Source organism: Podarcis gaigeae (assembly GCF_964106915.1).
Source record: "Podarcis gaigeae genome assembly, chromosome: 14".
Taxonomy (NCBI): Eukaryota; Metazoa; Chordata; class Lepidosauria; order Squamata; family Lacertidae; genus Podarcis; species Podarcis gaigeae.
The window spans coordinates 37,870,726-37,893,449 of NC_139690.1; the positions used below are offsets into that span (position 1 = coordinate 37,870,726).

At 41.9% G+C, this 22,724-nt stretch overlaps 1 protein-coding gene and 1 long non-coding RNA gene across 6 annotated transcripts in view; one reads left to right on the forward strand and one right to left on the reverse strand.

Moving 5' to 3' along the window:
* Positions 1-357: 357 nt before the first annotated feature.
* LOC310831379 lies at positions 358-12,705 on the reverse strand. The gene is made up of 3 exons (XR_014557826.1): positions 12,627-12,705; positions 3,703-3,835; positions 358-730 (listed from the first exon to the last, which is right to left on the reverse strand). It is a non-coding gene; the product is annotated as an uncharacterized lncRNA (long non-coding RNA).
* MRTFB (myocardin related transcription factor B) overlaps positions 7,665-22,724 on the forward strand; it is a 96,656-nt gene continuing 81,596 nt past the window's right edge. Inside the window, exons 1-2 of one of the 5 annotated variants that reach the window (XM_083711321.1) lie at positions 7,665-7,766; positions 20,576-20,637. In XM_083711321.1, the coding sequence (XP_083567447.1) occupies positions 7,680-7,766; positions 20,576-20,637 (149 nt within the window). In that variant the 5' untranslated portion in view covers positions 7,665-7,679. Of the gene's footprint in view, positions 7,767-12,262; positions 13,024-18,430; positions 18,489-20,575; positions 20,638-22,724 lie in introns of those variants that run through there. The other 4 variants (XM_083711323.1, XM_083711322.1, XM_083711325.1 and 1 more) reach the window with 4 other exon arrangements.

Here is a 22,724-nt window from a genome sequence, read left to right on the forward strand (position 1 = left end):
TTAATTGCAAATACCAAAATGTGAAATTTCCAGTTTTAAGGCCTGGGCAAGTTCAGACAGGTATACTATTTTTATATGAAGCCTATCTGAACTAGGGATGGAAGAGAAATTTGATCCATTTTGCACTGAAAGGCAAAGTTACCTAATTCACACATCCTGAAATAAGATGAGAACCAAAACACAGCCATCCTTCAAAATTCACACTTATCTGAAATTTGTGATGCAGTTCTCCAATCAAGCAAAGTGTACCAAAAAAAAATGCATGTCAGGGGACAGTATGCATAATGATGAATGTATTCATGAAAATAACATACAAAAATGCATTGTATTAGGGAAGATTCTTGCAAGGAATGTATTTGTTAGTCAAAATGGCGTACAAATGCATTAGGAGAAATTTGCCCTAAGATGCTGATGGATTTTCAAGAGGGCTTTTTGTTTTTTTGTTTTCTTTTGCTTTTAAATCACACATTGTTGCAAAAATGTGAGGAACTGGATTTAAGATTGTAAAATTAGAAACAGAGAGAACCGAAATTGACTGATCTTTCCATTCTTCCTCTAAATGAAGTTGGGTAAGGATCATGCCTGCCTTTTAGTATTTTTGATTAGGAACTGAAGAGTTGGGGCTTCTCCATCTTTCATTCTTGGAAGACGGCAGGGACATACAAGGAGCAGCACACGTCTTTGAGTGTTGTCTTTATTTTCAGCCCACAATCCAGTCTGCAAAAATTGCCTGTGTGGTAGTCATTAAACATTTAATTCTTGGACCCATTGAAACAGACTCCCCATCCCTACTCCGCACACATGCACTCCTGGTCAAAACATTTCAATTATCTGTGAAATATTTTGGCTTTAGTAGAAATCAAACAAAAATGTAAACTTGGGAGTTGAAAGATATCCACTTGGGGCTAGAGGACATGTTATTCCTAGTGGAATATTTCTGTGGATTTTTAATTCTATGTTGTAATAACCCTGAATTTCTAACAATTTTAAGTACCCTCCAAATGGTATATCTTTGCAGATTTCCCCTTTTCAGAACTTATACCACAATAAAATGTGTTGCTCTTTTAAGGTACTACAAGACTCATTGTTTTTTGAAGAGTTCCATGTATTAACAGGATTATTTTTTAAAAATACTTGCATTAATCTTCAGTAACTATGGTCAGGAACAAGGATGATCTGTGCCCTGTATTCATATAAAAGGAGCAAATGTCCTGAGCATGTGCAGTTTTGCATTTTAACTCATCCCAAATCATAGCACCATCACAACTACCTTGAAGGTAAATCCGTTTCCTTGGGAATAAACAGCATTTTGCTGTAGAAAAAGGTCGTAACTTTTATGTAAAGTAGTGCCAAATCTCTTGCTCTGCAAGATGGAGGTAAGCTGCAGAGTAATAGGTGAAACTGAGCAGCTCCCCCACAACCATCCTGCTCTGATGCCACTACTTGCATCTTCATTGTACTCAACTGCTGAGACAGAAATGGTGTTGATATGAGCAGCTGTGGCAAGAGGAGGCCCTTGACAGGTGTGCAGGCCAATCCACCAGATAACCGCGTAATATCCGTGATGCTATGTGATTCACAGGTGCGTTGCCCAACCCACCTGTCAAAGCTGGCCTGCAAGGTGGAAATGATCCCTTGTCTAAGGGAATCAAGTGGTGGAGTTTGGGGTACTGGGAGGTGGGGCAGTTTGGCAGGAGGTGGAGGTTGGTGGGGTTGGAGAGCAATGTGAGCAGGGGCACAGCACCTAGAGCCCATGTGCAACACCTCGTGCATTTGATGAAGTGCCATGATAAATTTGTCTTGATTTTAATGTGCTACAATGCTCTTAATGGATCTTACGCTCTCCTGCATTTAAGAGAATGGGAAACGCCCCTTCCAACTTAAGATGATACCATGCAGGGCAACTTACATTTTTAAATAGCTCAAACAGGTGATACAAAAGACAAAACAAAAGCTTGTCCCCCTACAAAAAAAGTATTTGCTATCCAGTAAGGCACATAAAGAGATGGGATCCATCAAACTTAATGAGAGCAAAGACTTCTATGACTAGGGTTTGACCACTGAGAACACTTCTTGCCCTTTAGAACCATTTGTCTGTGTGTACACTAATCCATGCAGAATCAACTAGAACTCCTAGGGATTCATTCCTCCACCAAGATCTCAAAAGCCAGACATGCTATTGGACTCCCAGATATGCAATTGGACTCCCAGCTCCCATCAGCCCCAGCCAGCTTGTTCAGGGATGAGAGAGATGCAGTCTAACAGCAGCTGGGGAAGCACAGCTTCCCCACCCCTGCTTTAACCAGATCATGGTCCCTGTAATACAAAGATCTCAAGGCTAGCCCCTGTTAAATTTGACTCTCTAGTAGGAGGATTGTTCAGAATCCTAGTCGTCCCCTTCTATTTAAAGCTCCCACTGAGTGTGTGTCGTGCTCCCACCAACCCACAGAGCCTTGCTAAATATTGCAATAGCACACTAAAAACAAAACTGAGACCATTAATCTAACTCATAACACAGTCCTTGTTTCTTCTTAATAGTTAGGAACAACACAGCATCTTGAACATGTACCTACCCTCTGTACACTGAATGAAGGCAGGAGGACAGCACTTGGAAGCAGTGATACACTAGTCCTGTGTAAATGGGGGCTGCTTATTTATTGCCCTCCCCTTTTCTCCCGCTTCAGCTGGTGTAGAACCATGACAAATGGGCAGGGCCAACAAAGCCTAATAATAGGAGTTGGCACATCCCAAAGGCCAAAGGGGAAAAAAGGAGAGGAAGCATTATACTGTAGGGACCTGCATCTGCAAATCCACAGGTCTGAAGAGAGGAACATTTAAGCACAAGATCAGCTTTTCAATGGAAAAGAATGATCCACTTCAACTTGCATAATAGATAGTCTAAATAATGACACACACACAGTGTGCTGTAGGATTCCAAACATTACTTTTGCATAGCTGTCAACCTTTCCCTTTTTTTAAGGGAAATTCCCTTATTCCGAATAGGATTCCTCGCAAGAAAAGTGAAAAGTTGACAGCTATGCTTTTGGTTTGGTTTGCACAGCAGCTGCATTATTCTATAGGCCTCCTCTTTTTAATACATACCACAGAGATTCTCAAAGTCATCCCATTCCCCAAGTTATCCTCACCTTTGGTGAGATCCAGAAGAGCTCTTTTTCTGTCTGTCTGTTTGTTTGTTTGTTTGTTTGTTTGTTTCTCCCCCCTTATGTATGTTTGTTCGTTTGTTTCAAAATTAATTGAGGAGGGGAAATGGAATGGAGTTTCCTGTAAAAGGACATGGTTAGCTTCTCTCAAACACCTGAACAGGAACCTCATGCTGCAACATGCTCTTACAGGTCCCGCTTAAGAACACTTTCTTTTGAGTAAGCCCTGTTGGACTCAGTGGGGCTTCCTTCGCACTGCATAGGATCAGGATGCAGAAAGTGTTCTGGAAGAACCTCAAAGAGAAAGTATTGTGACTCATACTATAAATGCAAAAGGCACTGCCTTCAACAAGAGGCTACTAGTCTTCCGATAATGAATGTCTTCCAGAAATCAAGAGGCAAAACTGTGTTCCATTGTTTGGTTAACATTAACAGACTACAGCTCTGGGTTCCTCTTAAAAATTACCTCATTATTTATTCTGGGTCTGGTCTGCAAATAAAACAGTTTCTATATATAAAGCAGGAGTTGTTTTTAGCTTACGTTTCCAGGCGTCATTTTCATAGATACAGGCAAAGTCTCATATTACCAGCGCAGAGAAGTCACGCCTGCTGGTGTGTAAGAACTGTTGTTGATTTAAGGCAGCTTCCCCAGTGACATTTCTCAAGAGCAAATCCTGTGGAAGAAAAGGAGTACAAATACTTTTTTTAAAAAATGCAGTTATGCATGTGGCTGGCCTGTGAAGTGCAATGCATTCAGCTGGGTAAAGGGTCACCACTCTTGGGGGGGCCTGTTGGGGCCTATGGGAATGTTAAGAATGGGTACCAGTCACAAAATGGCTGCCATGGGGATGTAATACAATGCAAAATGCCCATTGTGGGATATGTAACATAACATCAAATGGCTGTCACACCTAAAAGAGCAGAAAAAGAGGACCACACAATGGTGTGTGAGTGCCCCCCTCATCAGCTATCCCCATCAACTGGGGTGGGGGGACTTGTACTACCTCAGCTACCGCCATGTTTGCCCCAGAGATATGCTCTATGCACCTCTCCTCATGTCAGAATGCAGACCCTCCAAGGGCCCCAATTTTCCAGGGACAGACCCAGATTTACAGAAGCCGTCCTGGTTTCTGATTTGATCCTGGAATGTCCCACTTTTACTTAGGATGTCCCTATTTCAGGGGTATTGGGGACAAATTCAAGATGGCAGTCAGAAGCTGCTCAGCCCCATGGTGCCAATATCTCATCGTGTGTGAGGGGGATGGCAGGTGTCCAGCACCTGCCCGAACATGCCTTGTGCTAACACTGGACTTGTCCCCTACACAACTATTTTAGGGAAAGGTCGTCACTCAGTGGTAGAGTATCTGCTTTGAATACAGAAGGTCCCAGGTGCAGTTCTCAGCATCTCCCTATAGGGCTGGGAAAGACTCCCTGCTTGAAACCCTGGAGAGCTGCTGCCAGTCAGTGTAGACAAGATTGAGTTAGATGGACTAATGGTCTGACTTTGTAGAAGACTGCTTCTGGTGTTCCTATGTACTTGCAAGTATGTCCAACTGGGAGCTCTGATGCAGTGACTGTGTAACTTAGCCTTACTCTAACTAGAAGCAGACTTGCAGCCCCACTCTGAATTTAAATACTTATAGGACTGCCTATAGTCCAGTGTATTAGATGAGATTATTTTATATTCAGAGACTGCTGATGGCCAGTTGCTGCAATCGCTTGTGTTCCTCCTTCTAACTATGTTGAGCTGGTCAAAAAAATGTGCCAATAACACTTTCTGTTCATATATTAAATAGATTGAAAAATGCCTCCCATGTGAGTGGTTACTTTGTAATCTTTGTGGAGTTAGTTGCTATTAATAGCAGATGGCAAGCTAAAAAGATGTGATAAAAGCTTCATAACTCATCTCTTCTGAACAATGTCAACCTGTCATGTCTAACAGTGAAATCCAGACCAGGCCAGTTACCAACATCCTGATTGGTCACTATGAAAACAATTGCAGTCCAAATTCATCTAGACAGCAAACTGGATTAAATTCACTCTGGATAAGATGCCACACTAAAACAAAAAAAAAACAAAAAAAAAACAAAAAAAACACATGGGAGGAGGAGTACTATAGCACCATTAGAGGAGTGACAGCTAAAAAAATGTTAGAGCTGTATATCCGAGGGGTAAACTGGGCTTAGTTTTCTCTTAGGATGCTTGTTCTGTTTTTCATTTTGTTGCTAGGACTGAGTGTTCTCTTCGTTTTGCTAAAGCCTCCATGCAAAGCCTTTCAATTCAGCTGAGAAAGAAGATATAAAAGCTGTTCATTAAAAAAAAAAGTTTGGCACCAGAGTTGTAGTTAAAGTAAACTAAACCTCAAAGTATTTGAACTTCTTTTCCCCTGGTATCCTGGCTGTTATAAAATGTATTTCCATTATTATCATGTTCTAGTGACCCTGAGTGATACTCAGTTCTGCATGGATTTCTGGTACTCCAATGGGATTGCTCTTCCCTGCAGACCCCCACATGCTGACCAGATCTGCTGCAAAGGCAGGGGTGGGGACCCTGCAGAACAATTTTGGGGGCTGCAGAGGATAGAAGAGAGAATGGAAATCCAGTCACACATCATTGGATATCACTCTCTATACTTTCTTTTACAAGTATTTATTGATTGATTTAGATTTATTTGGAGCACCTCCTAACATTAATCAGTTGGCATGAAAGAATCTCATGCATTTTGGTTTCTTCAGTTTCTCATTTTTCCAGTCCTGTGTTCAGATCCCTACATTTTCATACATGGGTGTAGCCAAGGGGGGGGCAGCTGTCCCTCATAATCAATAATAATCAATTAAAATACATAGCAACCTGAGGTTCTCCCCCCCCCCACAAAAGGCCTGTCCCCCAACAAAAATTCTGGTTATGCCCATGTGTCCATACCAGTTTGCAATTTTTGTTTTCAAGTTCCCATTAAAATTCTTCAGTACTATATACTGTACACATTTTTATATGTGATTTTGTCTAATATACACATTTTTTGCAAAGCATTTCAACCTAATATGCATTTTTGTATGTTATTGTTGCTAATGTGTGCCTTTATATGCACATTTTACCCTAGCATGTGCGTTTTCATACATATTATTTGGCTGGAGAACCGCGTTGCAAAATTTCAAATGACAGTTTTGTCTCTGTTTGCATATTGTTTCAGAATTAGAAGTGCAGAATTAGACAAGTTTGCCTTCAGATGTGAACTGAATAGAATTTCTTCCCCATCCCTATAACCGGAGAACATTTTTATTTTGATATCATTCCTTCTATTTCCAATGTTGTGAGTGCCACAATGTTGTGAGCGGCTGTGAGCGCTGCTGCTTGTGTAGCCAAGAGTACCACACACATACACGTGAGCGGAGGTATCAGTAGGGTTGGAGGAACTCCAAGACTTTCAGAAATATTAAAAAATAGGAGTGGGAGGTACACCAAAAACAGTATGATGAAAATTGAGTTTGCTCAGTGGACACAGAATGCTGACTATTTTGTGTAGAAAATGAGTGGTGGTTGTTGGTGGAACGGATGGGATTCTAAACAGCAGCATTCCACACAGCAATACTTTGTTGCCTCTCCCACTTGTTATTTGTGGAATCCCTAAAGCTGTGTTTTAAGCAAACATGCAGCCCTGTCTGATGCCTATTTATTCTGAGATCTCTAATGTGGTGCCCTCCAAATGTTGCTGGACTACAACTCCCATCATACCATTGGCCATGCAGGGGCTATAGTCCAACATCTGGAGGGTTACTCCTGGAGTAATTAGAAACAGTTATAAGTTTGTTTTTGTTTTTGTTTCTTCCTCCATTACAACCTCTTTTCCTTCTGTGCTGTGTCTTTTAAATTGTAAATGTGAGGTCAGTGATTGCTGATCGGTTACTCTGGGAACTAGCTACTCTGGGAAATGTTTTCAGCTGAAGCACATGATTAAACACTTTAAATAAACAGGAGACACAGGCTTTCCCTGACCACTAATATTGGTTCCCCATGTCTTGTCTACTCCAGGTGGCAACCTTGCTGTCATGAACTGGCAGGACAACAGGAAGGAGGAAGAGGATCCTAGCGAGAGGTGTAGCTGGGACTGGGACTGGGACACACTGGGGCAAGCTGTGGATGGGGAAGGAGATGTTGGTGTAGTAGGAAGTGTAGTAGGAAGGTGATGGAGGATGACGAGGGGATGGGGGCCAGTGCACAGGACCCAGAGCCACAGGACCCATCACCAGAGCCAGAGGGGCCCCTGTCCCCATGAACACAGAGGGCTCTAAGGCACAGGGAGCAGCAGGAGTGGTGCTCCAGGAGACTAAGGCAGGCAATGGCCCACAGCCCAGCTCCCTAGCTGGCCAGGTGGGGCTTGCTAGCTCTGGGAGGAAGTGTGTGATTCCTCAGCTGGATTTGGCTTGGAACAGGTGAGGGTCACATGCCTCATCAAGCCCAGATGCTGCAATCTGCATGCAAAGTATAAAAAAGGCAGCATGTTGATGGATCTTGGCTTTGATGCTTCAGGATCTCTGTTGGACTGCTTCGGTTTGGACATGTGGATTGACCCTGGTCTGGGGACTTGACATACCGACTTGCTTCCAGGTAGGCTAGGGGTTCAGGACACTTGCCTAATTAACCACCAATGGACCCTGTGAGAGCTAGCATACATATTGTTAGAGATTTGGAGTAAAGCCTATAAATTAGTAACTGCCAGGGTTTTGATTAATGCTTTGGGCCATGCTGTAAGATTTGGACTCTCTCCATGCAGACTGAGGGTGTAAATAGATGAGTAAATCCTATTTCCTAAAGCATGACAGCCTCCATTGTGTCTTCTGTTCTCCAAAGGGACACAGACCCTGTGTGAGCGTCTGAGATCCCATGTGCTCTTGCCATGGCTTGGCAGAGAGAGGGACTGGCACTGAGCTTTTGTAACAATAATTTTGTAATTGATTCAGAAAGTGGTAATTGCAGCTCTAGAACCCAGGAAAACTTTCCATGGTCACTATGATCATGTAATCTTCCCATGGTCAGTATGATCATGTAATCTTTTCATGGTTGCTATGACAATGAGGTTCTGAGCTGGTGTGACCAATTGTGAAGCAGGCTGGAGGTTCTGAACTTGCTCATTGACTTTTTGAACTTGACTGCAGGCAGACACCCTTTCAAGTTCTTGCTAGTTAGTCCCTGTTGCATCAACTTCAGTTCCTGTGTGCCTGCAGCTGAGCTCATTGCTGCTTACAAATCATGGAACTTGAAAGACTGCTCAAAGTGTTGACCACACAGCCACAGACATGAAGGGAAAACAGACCACCTGTATCAAAAATTTGAGAGTAGATTCTGGCCCCATTGGGATGCCCAAAGACAGCGCTAAGCTAGCCAGTCTCTCTCTCTCCTGATCTGGATGTATTCCTGCTCTCTTGCAGAATGTCCAAAGTGATGTCTTTGCTTCCATGTACCCATGCTTCCTACTGTGAGGTGCAATATCCAGCTCTTCATTTATTATTCTTATTCAGAGCCATCAACACACATTTACAGAGTTTAACAGACTTCTGTAAACAAAAATAAAAAAGATCTCTCTGTCCCCAAGGAGCTTTCAATATAAATTATGAGAGTGGGAAGTCAATCTTGCCTGCTTACCCACCATTGGACCCTGAGAGAGCTACCAAACTTGTATTGATTCAAAAACTGGCAGTTGCATCTCTGGATTTGAGGGTAGTGTATGTTTACATGGTCACTGTGACAATGAGGTTTCAATCTAGCCCAGCCCATTATGAAACTGGGTGCAGGTTCCAATGTTTCTGCTTACATTTAAAATCTCCTATAAACTTCTTCAGTGCAGGGAGAATTTATATAGAAAATAATATATTCAGGATCAGGAGCACTTAAAACCTCCTGGACTCTCAAGTCGGCTGCCCAGCAACCAGAAACACAGGACTTCTATTATTGTAGTAATATCAGTGCCACACTTTTATCTAGTGCTTTTCTATATGTGCTTTAAATGTATGCATCTCCTCCCACCCAACTTTTTTTGGGTAGTATTTGTGAATAAGAAGAAACAAAAGGACCAGGATGCTACACCATCTTTGGCAAGGATTAGAAAATGGGATTGCCTAATTAGATATACTCCAGGGTAAAACACTCATGGAACATTTCCCCATTCCATATGTATGGTTTCTTTTTCTGAGATCTAATAATACACCTTTTATCTTGATTTTGGTTTTGGAAACTGAAAACTGGCTCCATACTTTCTTTTGAGAAGCCCGTTTAGTTCTGCAATAAAGTCAGGTTATTTTCTTATGATTATTTTTGGAAAAACACAATTGTTAAGGACTTAAAGGAGACTCAATGGTAATACTTTTGTTTACAGAAATGCTAAACTAATCTGGCTGCTTTCCTCTGGACATTTTCTTCAAGCTCTTGCACATAGTTTGTCAGCATAACTAATGCTAAATTCAACTGCATTTTCCATCAGGAACACACCACTTTGGGGGTTCTTTGGTCTGAAACAGATGTACAAGTGGGGATCTGTAACAAAATACTTTGTAGCCTAGTAGCTAAGATCCCTTCCAGACGTCCTTTTTATTGTGTATTTATTGTAATTTGTGCTCATCATGCTTTTGGGGAAGTAACACACAACCCCACTTTCAATATTGTTTGAGTTTGTAAACATTTGGGGTGGTCACTCTGTTTCATTTCCAATCACTGCATATTCCGTATCACAGACTTTATTTTTAGACTTGCTTGTGCTATGCTGCTGTCCCTCCAGATAATAATAATGTGGTAGCACTGGGGAAACACTGTAGAAAAACCTAAAGCAGAATACATCCACTATTATTGTGTCCATCTCAATAGGATTTACCTCTGAACAAACATGGATGGGGTTTCATTGTTAGTAACCAAAAGACGTTCACAATCTCTTAGCCTAACCAACCTCAAAAAAAGGGGGGCAAGGACCCCAGCTCTGTGTAGGAGTGGGCAGGTGTTTAAAATGTAGTAAATACTGTTATAGAGGGGGGGAACCCGCCCTTAAACCATAGAAATTTAAAAATGGTAGGATTTTGATTATTTGGAGTACTGAAGAGAAGATTGCAGGCGAGTGGGCAAAATACAGGCTAAACTTGCTTTCCACCTGGGATAGGGAATTAACATGACAAAAGGTGTTGATGGCCCACCTGAGAGCAATCTTGGGTCTGGGCAGACTGCCAGAGTAACTGAGTGTGAAGAAACAAAAAAAGAGTGTCTTTAGCAAGGTGTGCTGGGAACAAGGGGGAGAAAAAAGGGAGCGATTGATCTTGGGCAGACTGGCTGGGAGAGATGCCTTTGACTCCAGTGCTGAACTGCTGTGGGGAACAAACTCCTCTTGAAATGAACATGTAAGATCTGGACTCTCTCCACGTGGACTGTAGGTGTAAATATGTGAATAAATAATATTTATTAAAGCTACAACAGTTTCTGCCATGCGTTAAATTTTCCAAGAGATCATAGACCCTGTGTTAGTGCCTGGAACTGCCTGGAATATTGCAAAGAGTGGGGGTGGGGGCATCCAACTTTTGTGACATGGTGAGAAATGGAGGATATAGGCTGGGTATTGGAGCTAAGCAAATAACCAACTCAAATTCATATATGTATTTGTAGCCAAGTGAAATGGCTATTTGATTTTAAAAATAAAGTGCCCAACATTTACAACACACTCCTTTGGATTCCATGACAAAAGAAATACAGGATATAAATGTAAGTAATTAATAGCAGACCCTTGACCACTATGCTTTTAAAAATTAACAATCAAACAACCCTTAGTTTTGTACAATCGCGATTACAGATAAGACAGCCACTGCTTTTGATTTCTGGCAAGGTCTCCAACACCTTTGTAACATCTGTGTGACAGGAAGGAATTCATTAGGCACAGCATTTCCTGTCTCGGTGATGGTTAACAATAGGAAAATTTTGCTGCTTGAAAGTGTGCTAACCACATAGATTTATGAAAATATGAAGGCTGGAGGAAAATTTCACCTTTAACTGCACTGACTGTGGATTAAAACAGGAAGGGGAAAGAGGAGGCAACTAATTTGCAGTATGTGACCCTGAGCACGTGCAGGTTTGTAGCACTTTTGAAAGATTTGTGGTGTAGCAGGAACCCCCCCACCCCAATCATTCTGTTTGTACAAACTTCACACACACACACAACATACGCCACATTTCTGTTATAAATTCATATAAAATCAACCATACATCGGATTTGCACTGTTCCATTTTTATTTTACTCCATATGACAAGAACTAACAAAGGGGGGTGGCTTAGTCCTGGTCAGTCATAATCCCTTCACCGTCTCAGCACATCCACAGGAGCCCTGCCCATGCCAACCCTGATGATCCCAGACAGAAGACAATCAAGATCACAAAGAACTTGCATATGGGAGTGGATTCAGCATGGACTGAAACAAAGGACAATGATCAGATCTTCCCTCTGGGGGCAGGAAACTGCAAACTCCCCTTTGTCTCCTGGAAGTGACTCATGGGGAGGGGGGGAAGGGAGGAACCAGCCAGGTGACAGGACACTCAGGTTACCACCAACTCCTCCCTCAACCCCTCCTTTCTGTAATGTATGCATGATGTTTCTGGGGGTGGGCTTGATCTAGAGGAGGGGAATTTCAAAAGTTTTTATAAGACCTTGCACACTATTCTTCTGGGTCTTTCCTCTCTCCTGCAAGTGAGGGGAACACCCTGTTGCAACAGTTCAATAAAGGCCAAGCCTACAGGCTGCTGTTCTGCTCCAAGTTATCCTGGTTGGTGTCTTTGTTTTGTCCAAGGGAGCCCTCAGATTTTTCCTGTAACAGCGGCATCTATTTTTGTGCCCTGAAGCAAGGTCCTGAGGCCACCAGAGCATCTGCCGCAACAGGAGATTCAATGCCAGCCCTACTTAGAGGAGACCCATTGAAATTAATGGACACAGCCCATTAATTTCAGTGGGTCTACTCCTGGTAGGACTGTTGGCTGCACAGCCAAATAAATCTCTTAAAGCGCAATCCTAATCAGGTCTGGTGAAAAGGAAATTCTGTTAATTTTTTAAGTTTTCAAAACTTTTATTATGAAGTTAAAATAACAATCTAGTTAAGCAATATGAAATAAAAAGTTTCCCCTTTTAACATCGAATTCACTGTGTAGTCTTATGAGAAAGTTATGAGGTAATGGCTGGGAACCGTTGTTTGTTCGTTTGTTACATTTCCTCCCTTTATTGTACATCCTATTAAATTCAATGCTGCTCTCTCCCAGGTAAACGGGGTTAGGGGCTGCAGCTGGTGCCTTTTAAGGTGCCGCAAGCCTTTCCTCGCGCGCTCCTAAACATTTCGTTTATACGCATTTTTGTTTCGTGAAGAAGGAGGGAAACGCTTTAAAGAAGCTTCCCAAGTGTGAGGTGGCTCCGGCTGGCATTACTGGCAACTTCGCGCAACTTGTGCCAACTCGCCTCAGAAAGTTACAAAAGAAGCAGGAGGTGGAAAGGGGGGGGGTGAAAAAAGGTGGGAAAACACCCGGATGGAAGAGGTGGCGCCAAGGGCAGCTCTCTCCCCACCCCCATCTCCCCGAGGAAAGCCAACGGTCTTTGCGCGAGGGAGCGTCGCGTGCCTTCCCCTCCGCAAACACCTTTGCCCGCCTGGCGCTTCGGCGCTGAAGCGACGCCCAATCAGCCGAGCGCGCTGGGTCTCCCCGCCACGCCCACCAACGCACCCCCCCCCCGCTCTCTCGCGCACGGTGCTCTCCTCTCTCACCCCCCACCTTCTCCTCCGCCTCTCCCTCGACTTTTGTAAACTCTCGCTGCCAAAGCTCGCGAGAGGACATGTCCGCGGCTGTAGCGTCCAGAGAGGGTGAGTGAGGGGCGGACTTCGGGTTCGCGGCGGGGTTCAGCTGACGAAGGGGAGGAGAGGGCGTAATGTGTGTAACTCCGTATATTTGAGAGAAATTATTTTTTCCCTCTTTCCCGTTCTCCCCACCCCACCCCCCCCGCGACGGCGGTGGCAGCGCAGGCTTGAGGCGAAGGGTCGCGGTTGTGCGGGGGGTGGGTGGAGAAGGGGGCGACGTTTCTCCACCGAGCGCGCGCGACACACACACAGCCGTTCCGCGGTCTTGGTTGTTTGCGCGAGCGCCTGCAGATTGTGACCTCGGGGTCCAGAGGGGGCGGGGCTTCCAGGAGGCTGCGAACTCCGCGGGGACCCTCCCCAGAAGTGGCTGCATTTCTGGAGCCTGCAAAATTGCCGCCGGGGTCGGGTCAGCGCGGGTTACGCTTAACGTGTGTATGTGTGTGCCAGCACGCGCGCCGCAGGGTCTTAATTTTCGGGTTCTTTGGTACTATGACAAGGTGCGGGGAGGGGAAGAGGTGGAACCACTAGGTAGGATGGCCCCCTTCCCAAAAGTCAGCAGGACTGATCATGGGCGTCGGTGGTTTTAGGGCCGACAGTGACGTACCTGCTGTACCTGGAAACTCAAGGGGAAGGGTCGTAACGCAGTAGTACTGCATCCTCTTTGGTCAGCATCTCCAGATCGGGTTGGGAACAGGGCTGCCAGCCTGAATAAAATTTTTTTGGGGGGGCAGGGTAAGCACTGCCCTGCATAATAGATGGGGTGCACCCACAACGTTTGCCCATCACCTGGGGGGTGCTAGCACCCTCAAATATCTTGTTTGGGGAAGGTGAAGGGACCTTGGCCCCCAGGAGTTGGCTCTTTTTGGTGGGGAAGTCTCTTGCCTGAGAATCATTGCCAGTCAGGGTAGACACTTCTGAGCTAGATGGGCCAGTGGTTTGTCTCAGAATAAGGCAACTTCTAGTATTCCTTACATCCTTCAGGAATGGTAGCAGAGTTTTAAAACACACACATGCAGAGTATCATAATCATAATAGACCATGGCACATAAGAAGAGCATGCTGGGACAGGCCAATTACCTGTTCTGGTCCAGCATCCTATTCTCACAGTAGCCAACTACATGCCTATGGGAAAACCGTAAACAGGACCTGAGCGCAACATTACTCTCAATTCCTGTGGTTTCAAGCACAGTACAGTACACTATTTAGAAGCAAACTGCCTCCAGCATAATGTAGTGCAGGGATAGTCAACATGGAGCCTTCCACATTTTGTTAGCTATACAGTGGTACCTCGGGTTACAAATGCTTCAGGTTACATACGCTTCAGGTTACAGACTCCACTAACCCAGAAATATTACCTCGGGTTAAGAACTTTGCTTCAGGATGAGAACAGAAATCGTGCAGCAGCGGTGCAGCAGCAGGAGGCCCCATTAGCTAAAGTGGTGCTTCAGGTTAAGAACAGTTTCAGGTTAAGAACAGACCTCCAGAACGAATTAAGTTCTTAACCTGAGGTACCACTGTACTCCAAATCCTGTCAGCTCCAGCTAGCATAGCCAATGGCAAGGATGATGGGAGTTGTAGTCCAACATCATGTGGAGGTCATTGTGTTGGCTGTTTCTGGTTTAGTAGTTAGAATGACCAGGGTTCAAGTTCCCAGCCACACACTTGCAAGGTGAGGATCATACAGAGAGAGCTAGCACAGTGTACATCGCCTCCAAACATCAGAGATGGGACAGGATAAAATATAACAAGTAAAGTAAAATAAATTTATGGTGTACTTTTGGTATTCAAAAAGTACTTTTTATACAACAGGACAAATATATTCATTATTTGTCTAGTGAATGACTTGTGAGCCTGTCCCTTCAAAAGATGAGAATTTTTCATTGGGACTAGGGAATCCTGAAATATTTCAGTTCACATTGCTTGGAAAAGTCTATACCTAGTGTATTGAAAATATGCAAGTAGCTATGCTTTTCAGTAACAATATTAACCCTAATACTTGAGAATTTTAAATGAACATTTTTGTGTCAGTGGAAGTTTTGCCATTTTATTTGGAGTTGCAAGGGGAAGAAAATTGCTGCAATCAGTATGAAGGGAACTATGTGCTTTCTGTTGAATTCTCTGGGGCCCTGTGTTTTTGTTCTCTTAATTTCCCCAACAATTTGCCTGTGCTCTTTACTGAGGAAAGTAGCTCTGCCACTTTATTTACCTGATTTGGCCCTGATCTAGCTGTTTGCATGTGTAGCAGCGGGTGCTAACAGCCAGAGCTGTATGTATCCATGTTTACTCAGATTAGCAGGGATATGACTGACCACTGAGACTGTGGATACCTCATTTGGTAGAGTGTGATACTCTTAATCTTGAGGTTGTGGGCTTAAGCCGCATGCTGGCCAAAAAGATTCCTACATTGCAGGGGGTTGGACTACATGACCCTTGGGAGTATCTTCCAACTCTGCCAGTCTGTGATTCTATGAAAAGGTGGGGAGCCGAATCTAAATGTCTTCATCCCTCAAGTCACAATCTTAGCACTGATGGAATATAGATTGGGGTGAGGTAGAGATGCCTGCTGCTGACAGTATTGCTTTTCCCTCTTGTCTTAAACTGAGCTTTATAACTTTCACTTACGTTATCAAAAGATCTTTTTCATTTTTCATTTGTGAGAGGTGGGGGATTTATTCTATTTCACTGATTAAGAGGGAGATGCACAGCCTTTAAGGGAAAGTCCACAAAATAACAGGGACATCGCTGCAGCGGGAGGGACTAGCTTTATTACTTTTTTTCTCTGAAACTTTTATTATACCAGTTAGGGTTACTATAACTGTAAAATCACTGCAATAAAATAAATAATAAAATCACAGAATTGTAGAGCTGGAGCGGATCTTGAGAGTCACCCAGACTAACAACCTGCAATGCAGGAATCTCAACTAAAGTATCAATGACAGAGAAGAGTCCACCACCTTCTGAGGGAGTCTGTTCCATTGTTGAACAGATCTTACTGTCAGAAAGTTATTCCCAATGTTTAGCCAGAATCTCCTTTCTTGTAACTTGAAGCCATTGGTTCGGGTCCTACCCCCTGGAGCAGAAGAAGAGCTTGCTCAGTCTTCCATGTGACAGCCCTTTAGATATTTGAAGATGGTTATCATATCTCCTATCAGTCTCCTCTTTTCAAGACTGAACATACTCAACTCCCTCATAAGGTTTGGCTTCCAGACCCTTGGTTGCCTTCCTCTGCACATGTTCCAGCTTGTCAATATCCTCCTTAAATTGTGGCATCCAGAGCTGGGCACAGTACTCCAGGTGTGGTCTAACCAAAGCAGAATAGAGCAGTACTAGGACTTTCTTTGATCTGGACACTGTACTTCTATACTTTTACATTTTCTCCACACAGAGTACCTACTGCTTGCTTGTTCTTCCTCTTGTTTTGAACATAGCCGGAAAAACCTTTTATTATTGTTTTTAACCTCTCATGCAAGCCTGAGCTCGTTATGCCTGACCTTCTCACTGCCACTGCTGGCTACTTCATGATTTCAGCTTTCTTCCATTTCTTATACAGGCCCTTCTTACATCTCAGCTCATTTGTAAATTCCTTAGGCAGCTATAGTGGTTTCTTCAGATGCCTCCCACTTTTCTTTCTTGTTGGAATTATCTGCATTTGTGCTTTCAATATTTCACCTTTAAGAAACCCCCTTCTCTTTGAGTATTTCTGACCATGGGATCTCATCCAGTAGTTCCTTAAACTGAATTGAACATTGGGTTTCCAGTGTGAGAACAACTTATGTCCCATTTCCTTCTCAACTCCCAGATTTCTGTACAGTGGTACCTCGAGTTACATACGCTTCAGGTTGCAGACTCCGCTAACCCAGAAATATTACTTTGGGTTAAGAACTTTGCTTCAGGATGAGAACAGAAATCGTGCAGTGGCGGTGCAGTGGGCCCATTAGCTAAAGTGGTGCTTCACGTTAAGAACAGTTTCAGGTTAAGAACAGACCTCCAGAGTGAATTAAGTTCTTAACCCGAGGTAACACTGTATTCTGTAAAAGAGGCAGCTGGATTGTTCCAGTGGATGTATTTGTCACTTTTGAATTGAGGAAGAGAGCCAAAGAGGATGTCCTTTGGCTCGCTCCTCAGTTTAAACTGTCCTGGTCATGCCCCGCCCCCCGGCCAGTGGATTGGCTGACTGGGCTCTGACGTGGCCGGGATCCCCCAGGCAACAGGGGACAAAGTCCCCCGCCCCCGGTGGGGAGTGGGTGGCCACACGGTCCATTGCAACTCCTCCCCACTGGGAAGTGGAGCGAATTTGTCACTTTTGAATTTCTGTAACCTTAGCCTTTTTGTACACAATGTGAAAATCGTTTTTGGTTACCTTTGGGTCTGGGAGCCTGAAGATCTTAAGTTGTGCTACTTGTTGAACTTAATTACATAATCATTAGCCTCTCCTTTTCCTGGTACTAATCTTTTAAAATTTCCTGTAAGTGTTGAAGTAGTGAAGACACCAATTATAGAAAATTTATCTTTATCTGTCACCTTCCGTATGGAAAAGTATCTACCATAGCTTTCTCCTGACATCATAGGTACCCCCACCTGTGTGTAGGCATTTTTTTCATCATTTAGCACACCCATACACACCTGAAGTCCAAAACTAGGTTTGTTGGCTCAACTGATGTTTGTCAGTTTTATCAAAGTAAATATCAGACTGTAGCGGAGGCCTTTTTTTCAGCTGATCAGGACTATTACCCCTATTGTGTCTTGCATACAGTATATTTGTTAATGCAATCTTATTATTTGCCTATTTTGTAACAACCTTAAACCTTACTTACATACTTTTTATTAATTTCACTGGGCCTACTCTTTGTAAAGCTTAGTTGAATACCACCCTACGTAAGGATAACATTTTTTCTTTATGCTGCTTGCGGATCCTCATATGATTTGCAAACTGACTGAGTGTGTTTCTCACTCAGGTTTTCAAATTATTTAAGGAGTTGTTGAACTGCAGTGGAGCCAAGACATACCTTTGTGGGATACAACTTTTTTTACTTTTTTGTAATTAATGTTTGCCTTTTGGGATATGTCATACTGTGATTATGCTTGGAAGGTGCTTGCTCTACAATCAAAACAGTTGAAAAGGCTACCTTTACATTTGTACCTTCAATATTTCACCTTTAAGAAACTCCCTTAACTCTGAGTATTTCTGAATATTTTCAAAATTCAGCTGATCATGAAAATTTGTATTTTTGTTTTACAATATTAAATATGTTCCATCCTGAAACTACTTATGCACAAGGGATGTGTTTTTCTTAGCAGTCATATTACAGCATCATTGTGAACAATTGTGGATATATTCTTTATTATTTATGTAAAGGATAAATATATTCCCTTCCCATTGCTTTTTTTCAGAGCAAAACATTTCCTAACTCTTATTTGAATACAGTTGCTATTTTGAAAAGCATTGCTGTAACACAGTTCTATGCTCCATGGTATGCTTTTTAAATGCTTGTATTTTAATTGAGATTTATTTGGTGCCTCTTTGATTCTATATATTTTGGCTAATATGGAGAAGCAAGTATAATTTATGTTGGGAATATGCTCCAACACCAGGAGCAAACATGACTAAAACTTGGGTGCTTAGTCTCCTAGGACCTCTAGTAATGATTGCGATCATTTTTGTTTTGTAACAAAAGTGAGAATTGGAGTTTCGTTTTAAGCTAGGAGTTGATCCTGATCTATGTGGCCTTAAGTGTATAAGTGATATGGGATGTGCCATCCTTATTCTTCTTATCTTGGAACCCCTGCACACAAGGAGGCAGTTCTATCTGCCTGGTTGGGGCATCCAGTGTATTGTATAATGTCTCAGTACTACCTTGCTGGAGGCACCTTTGCTCATTAGGCATAGAATACACCCTTCTCTCTCCTACCTGAGCTTCTAAGGTAGAAAGAAGATAAAGAGAGCTTAGAGTCAATATGGTAAAATAAGATGGGAACCTTTGCATTCTTACTACAGTGCAGCCATTGAATGACTGGAATAGTTATATGTGCAGTAATCAGTGAGGTAATATTTACATAACCGAGTGTATGGTTACATAAACATTGTGAACAAGAGTTATAACATAGGAGTGATCGTATAACAGTCATTTGCATATATGAGACTTAAAAGTACATAAAAATTTAAGATGAGCAATTCTTTATACACAATAGTTGGTGCACTGTATATTTGGACAAAGATTAAGACAAACTAAATAATAGTACAGCAGTCACTAGAAACTAACCAGCAATTATCCTCAGATGACCCCATCAATTCTATATATTAAACTGCTTTTAAACTTAAGTTTACATCCAGTATACGTTCTGTATATTAAAGGAGATGTTTGACAGAAAGCAGCCCCTGGGAAGGGGGGAGAGAAGTAGTCTTCTCTGCATTATTTAAAAAAGAAATTGTACATGTTCTTATTCATTCCTGCCTTATGTGTATTTCTCTGCAAAACTAAACATCATTATGTAGAGTTTTCTGAAATTACCATTTGGGGAAATATTTCTAATTGAAATATAAACTGGTGATGAAAAGAAGAGAAAATGTTGGGTTTTCTGTTCTAAACCTCTCATTAGAAGTGTGTGAATTTAAATTATGAATTCTTGCTATGGTTCTGATAGCAAAGTCTTGATGCATATAATGGAGAACTTTAATATCTTTTAGATTGAATTCGAATAGGAACAGCATAGCAGGCTCAGAACTTAAGTAGCTATAATACTAAACCGAAAAAATACCTCAATTCCCAAATGCCATATATAACCATCCTAGAAATACCAAAACAGCAAAGGGCCTTCACTTTGGCCGAGATCAGGCCTTCCCCTCAGCTATCCAGGAAGGCCCTTTTAGGAAGGTACCGTACGAGGAGGGGAAATGCAGATGTGTCAGGTTCATCCTGCAAATTCTGCACCAATTCTCTGCACAGACAGAGCAATGCTATACCTCCTTGCTACTTCAAGATGCAAACTAAGATGTAACATACCCAGCTGCCAGGTTTTGCACTGCTATGATGGACATTCACCGAAGAATGGTTTGGGTCATGTACCAGACCTAAACTCAAGACCCGTGCCCTCTCTTGCACCCTCCTTCTATAGTTACTTTTGCAACTTCTTGCTCTTAACTCTCTAGCTGATTTTAAGTCTCCCTCATGCATCCCCCCTTCTTTGAGGCACTCATTTTACCCATTTTATTTCCTAAATTACTGTGTGTTCCTATTTTAACCTATGTTGGTCTTTGGCCGTAATAAAGATGATGGTACTATTCTATTCTGTACAGTTAATGGAATATCATTTTCTAATTCTTTAGCTGGGTGATAAATGTTACATTGTGCAAATCTTGTACTTGAGTACTATGTTAAGTTAATCAGGGTCCCTTTAAATTAGTTTTATCTTCTCCGTGTATTTAGTGGAAACAGGAAAACTGGACCTGCTCCAGCCACACAAGGCAGCTTCCTGAATCAGAAACTAAGATTATTTGTATATATAAATAAATGTTAAGAGGAAATTTTAGATTCTTTTTTTGTGATCTTTCATTTTCCAGATTCACATTGAATGTATTGAAACAGACTGTAAGGGACACGATTTTAAGTGGTTAGTGGTGAGGTAAGTAAGTTTACATATCAGCATGTATTAGTCCTCTCAAAACATACTGTAGCTGAAATTTACCAGCTTTCTACAGGGTACTCAAAGCTCTTTCAGCCGCAGCAAGTTTATCTTGTTCACAGCTATTGACAACACTATTTTCATTGTTTGCTTATATATTCTTCAGTAGAATCTAAAACTAGTTCATGGGTAACAGTTCCTCATTTTTTTGCTAGATTTCTCCCAATTTTCAAAAATAATTAGCAAAATTATTTTAGCAAAAAAAAATTAGCAAAAATAATTGCTATCTCACATGATTGGGTTTAGATTCCTGTGTGAGGGAATGGGTATTCTACTCACACAGTGAGAGTGGTTGTATATCAACCCACATCTACAATCCCTATGTCTGCTGGAAACTCTGCCAAGGAAGGGGGAACACTACAGAGCAATCTTTTGGGCAGTGGAGGAAAATGGGTGGGGAGTATAGCTGGGGGGTGGGATGGGATTGGCATGCCCCTATGCATTTCAGTCACATGGCAAGGTCTTTCAGATCCAAGCTAATCTATCTATTCCAATAATTTCCTAGTTACGCTTTCAAATTTAATAATAGTTTCATACTTCCTTGACAGTTTTTCCTGTGCAAATATTTTACTCATTTTAAGAAATTCCATTCTGCTCATTTAGGCATTTTTTAATGAATTTCTCAATCATGGATTCTAATCCTATCTTATTTTGTGAAAACAAATTTGTATTTATCAGTATTTTTAAAGATCCATGTTAAAGTTTTTTACTGTTTTGTACTTTCATATTACTCAGATTCTTGAAAATACATCTTTTGAAGGAACTGAAGAATTAGAAAATGAAATATTACTCCTTTGGAATTAAAACACATTTATGTCCAGAGAATTATGAAACTGATTCCATTATCCCAATGGGGCTCTGAATGTATTTTTAATCATGCAGTAGGTTCCCCTTACCCCCCACTCGTCCACATGACAAACCGGTTGTGAAACTGAAGGGAGTTTCACAACAATTTGTGATATGCTAGTCATCAAAGAAAGTCACACATTATTATGCACTGTAGCAAAAAATGGACACAAACTTCTCTAATTGCAAGAATAGCAATATTTGTGCACGGTGTTTGACCCACCTGCAGTTTGAATTTTGGTTGAAGTCCTAAGTAACTCATGCATTCAGTAGGATGTTGCAGATTATGCATCAGAGTAAGCATGTTACAGGGCCAGATTAATAATATGGAATTAATCAACTTTCAATCTCTGCATATGTTGCATTTGTAGAATAGTGGCTGCTGAAATGGAGCGAAGTGTGGTGTTGCTTATGTTGCAACTTTGTTTCAGCTTATTTAAAACTACTACCACTGTGAAAGAGCAACTTGACACAAATAGTCTTCTGTAGGGCAAGGAGGCCTCCTCATGGCCAGTGGTCAGGGATGATGGGAGTTGTTGTCCAGCAGCATCTGGAAGACCACAGGTTAGCTATCCCTGCTGTAGGAAGTAGTTCCTATGTCACTTTTTCAGTCGCACTGAAGACAAAATGAATGAATTGATCCTTACTGCCTTTTGTCTGTAAACAAAGAAAATCTATCTAAAAAGATGCTGTAGTTAATACTCTGACTTAAAATATTCTTAGGAATAAGTTCTACTCAAATCACTTGCTTTGTAATAAGTGTTTTTAAGATCCAAGGTCCTAATGTATTAAATGAATGTAAAGAAAAATGTGTGTGTTTTTTTTTTAAATTTCATACCATCATTTATTTATTTTTTGAGAGGATAATATGTACAAGAGATCCTACACTTTGTAATTCTAACTGCATTGTGATTTACTGTTCTTATGGGGCAGATATTCCATCAACTCAATAATGATCAACAATGTTTTCAGTTTATCGCACTAAGTTTTGGATAGTCAGTTAAATCTTGTCCTTGCATCATGCACTGTTAGTCATGAAATGTAAGTGGATCTGTCAAATAAGTTTTTATTAATTAGAGCTTGATTCTTGTTGGCCCCAGGGACTAAACTCTTCTTCCACCCACTCAGAATGAATTAGAGATGTGAAGTGATGGTCTGATACCAGTAATGGGCTTAGTATT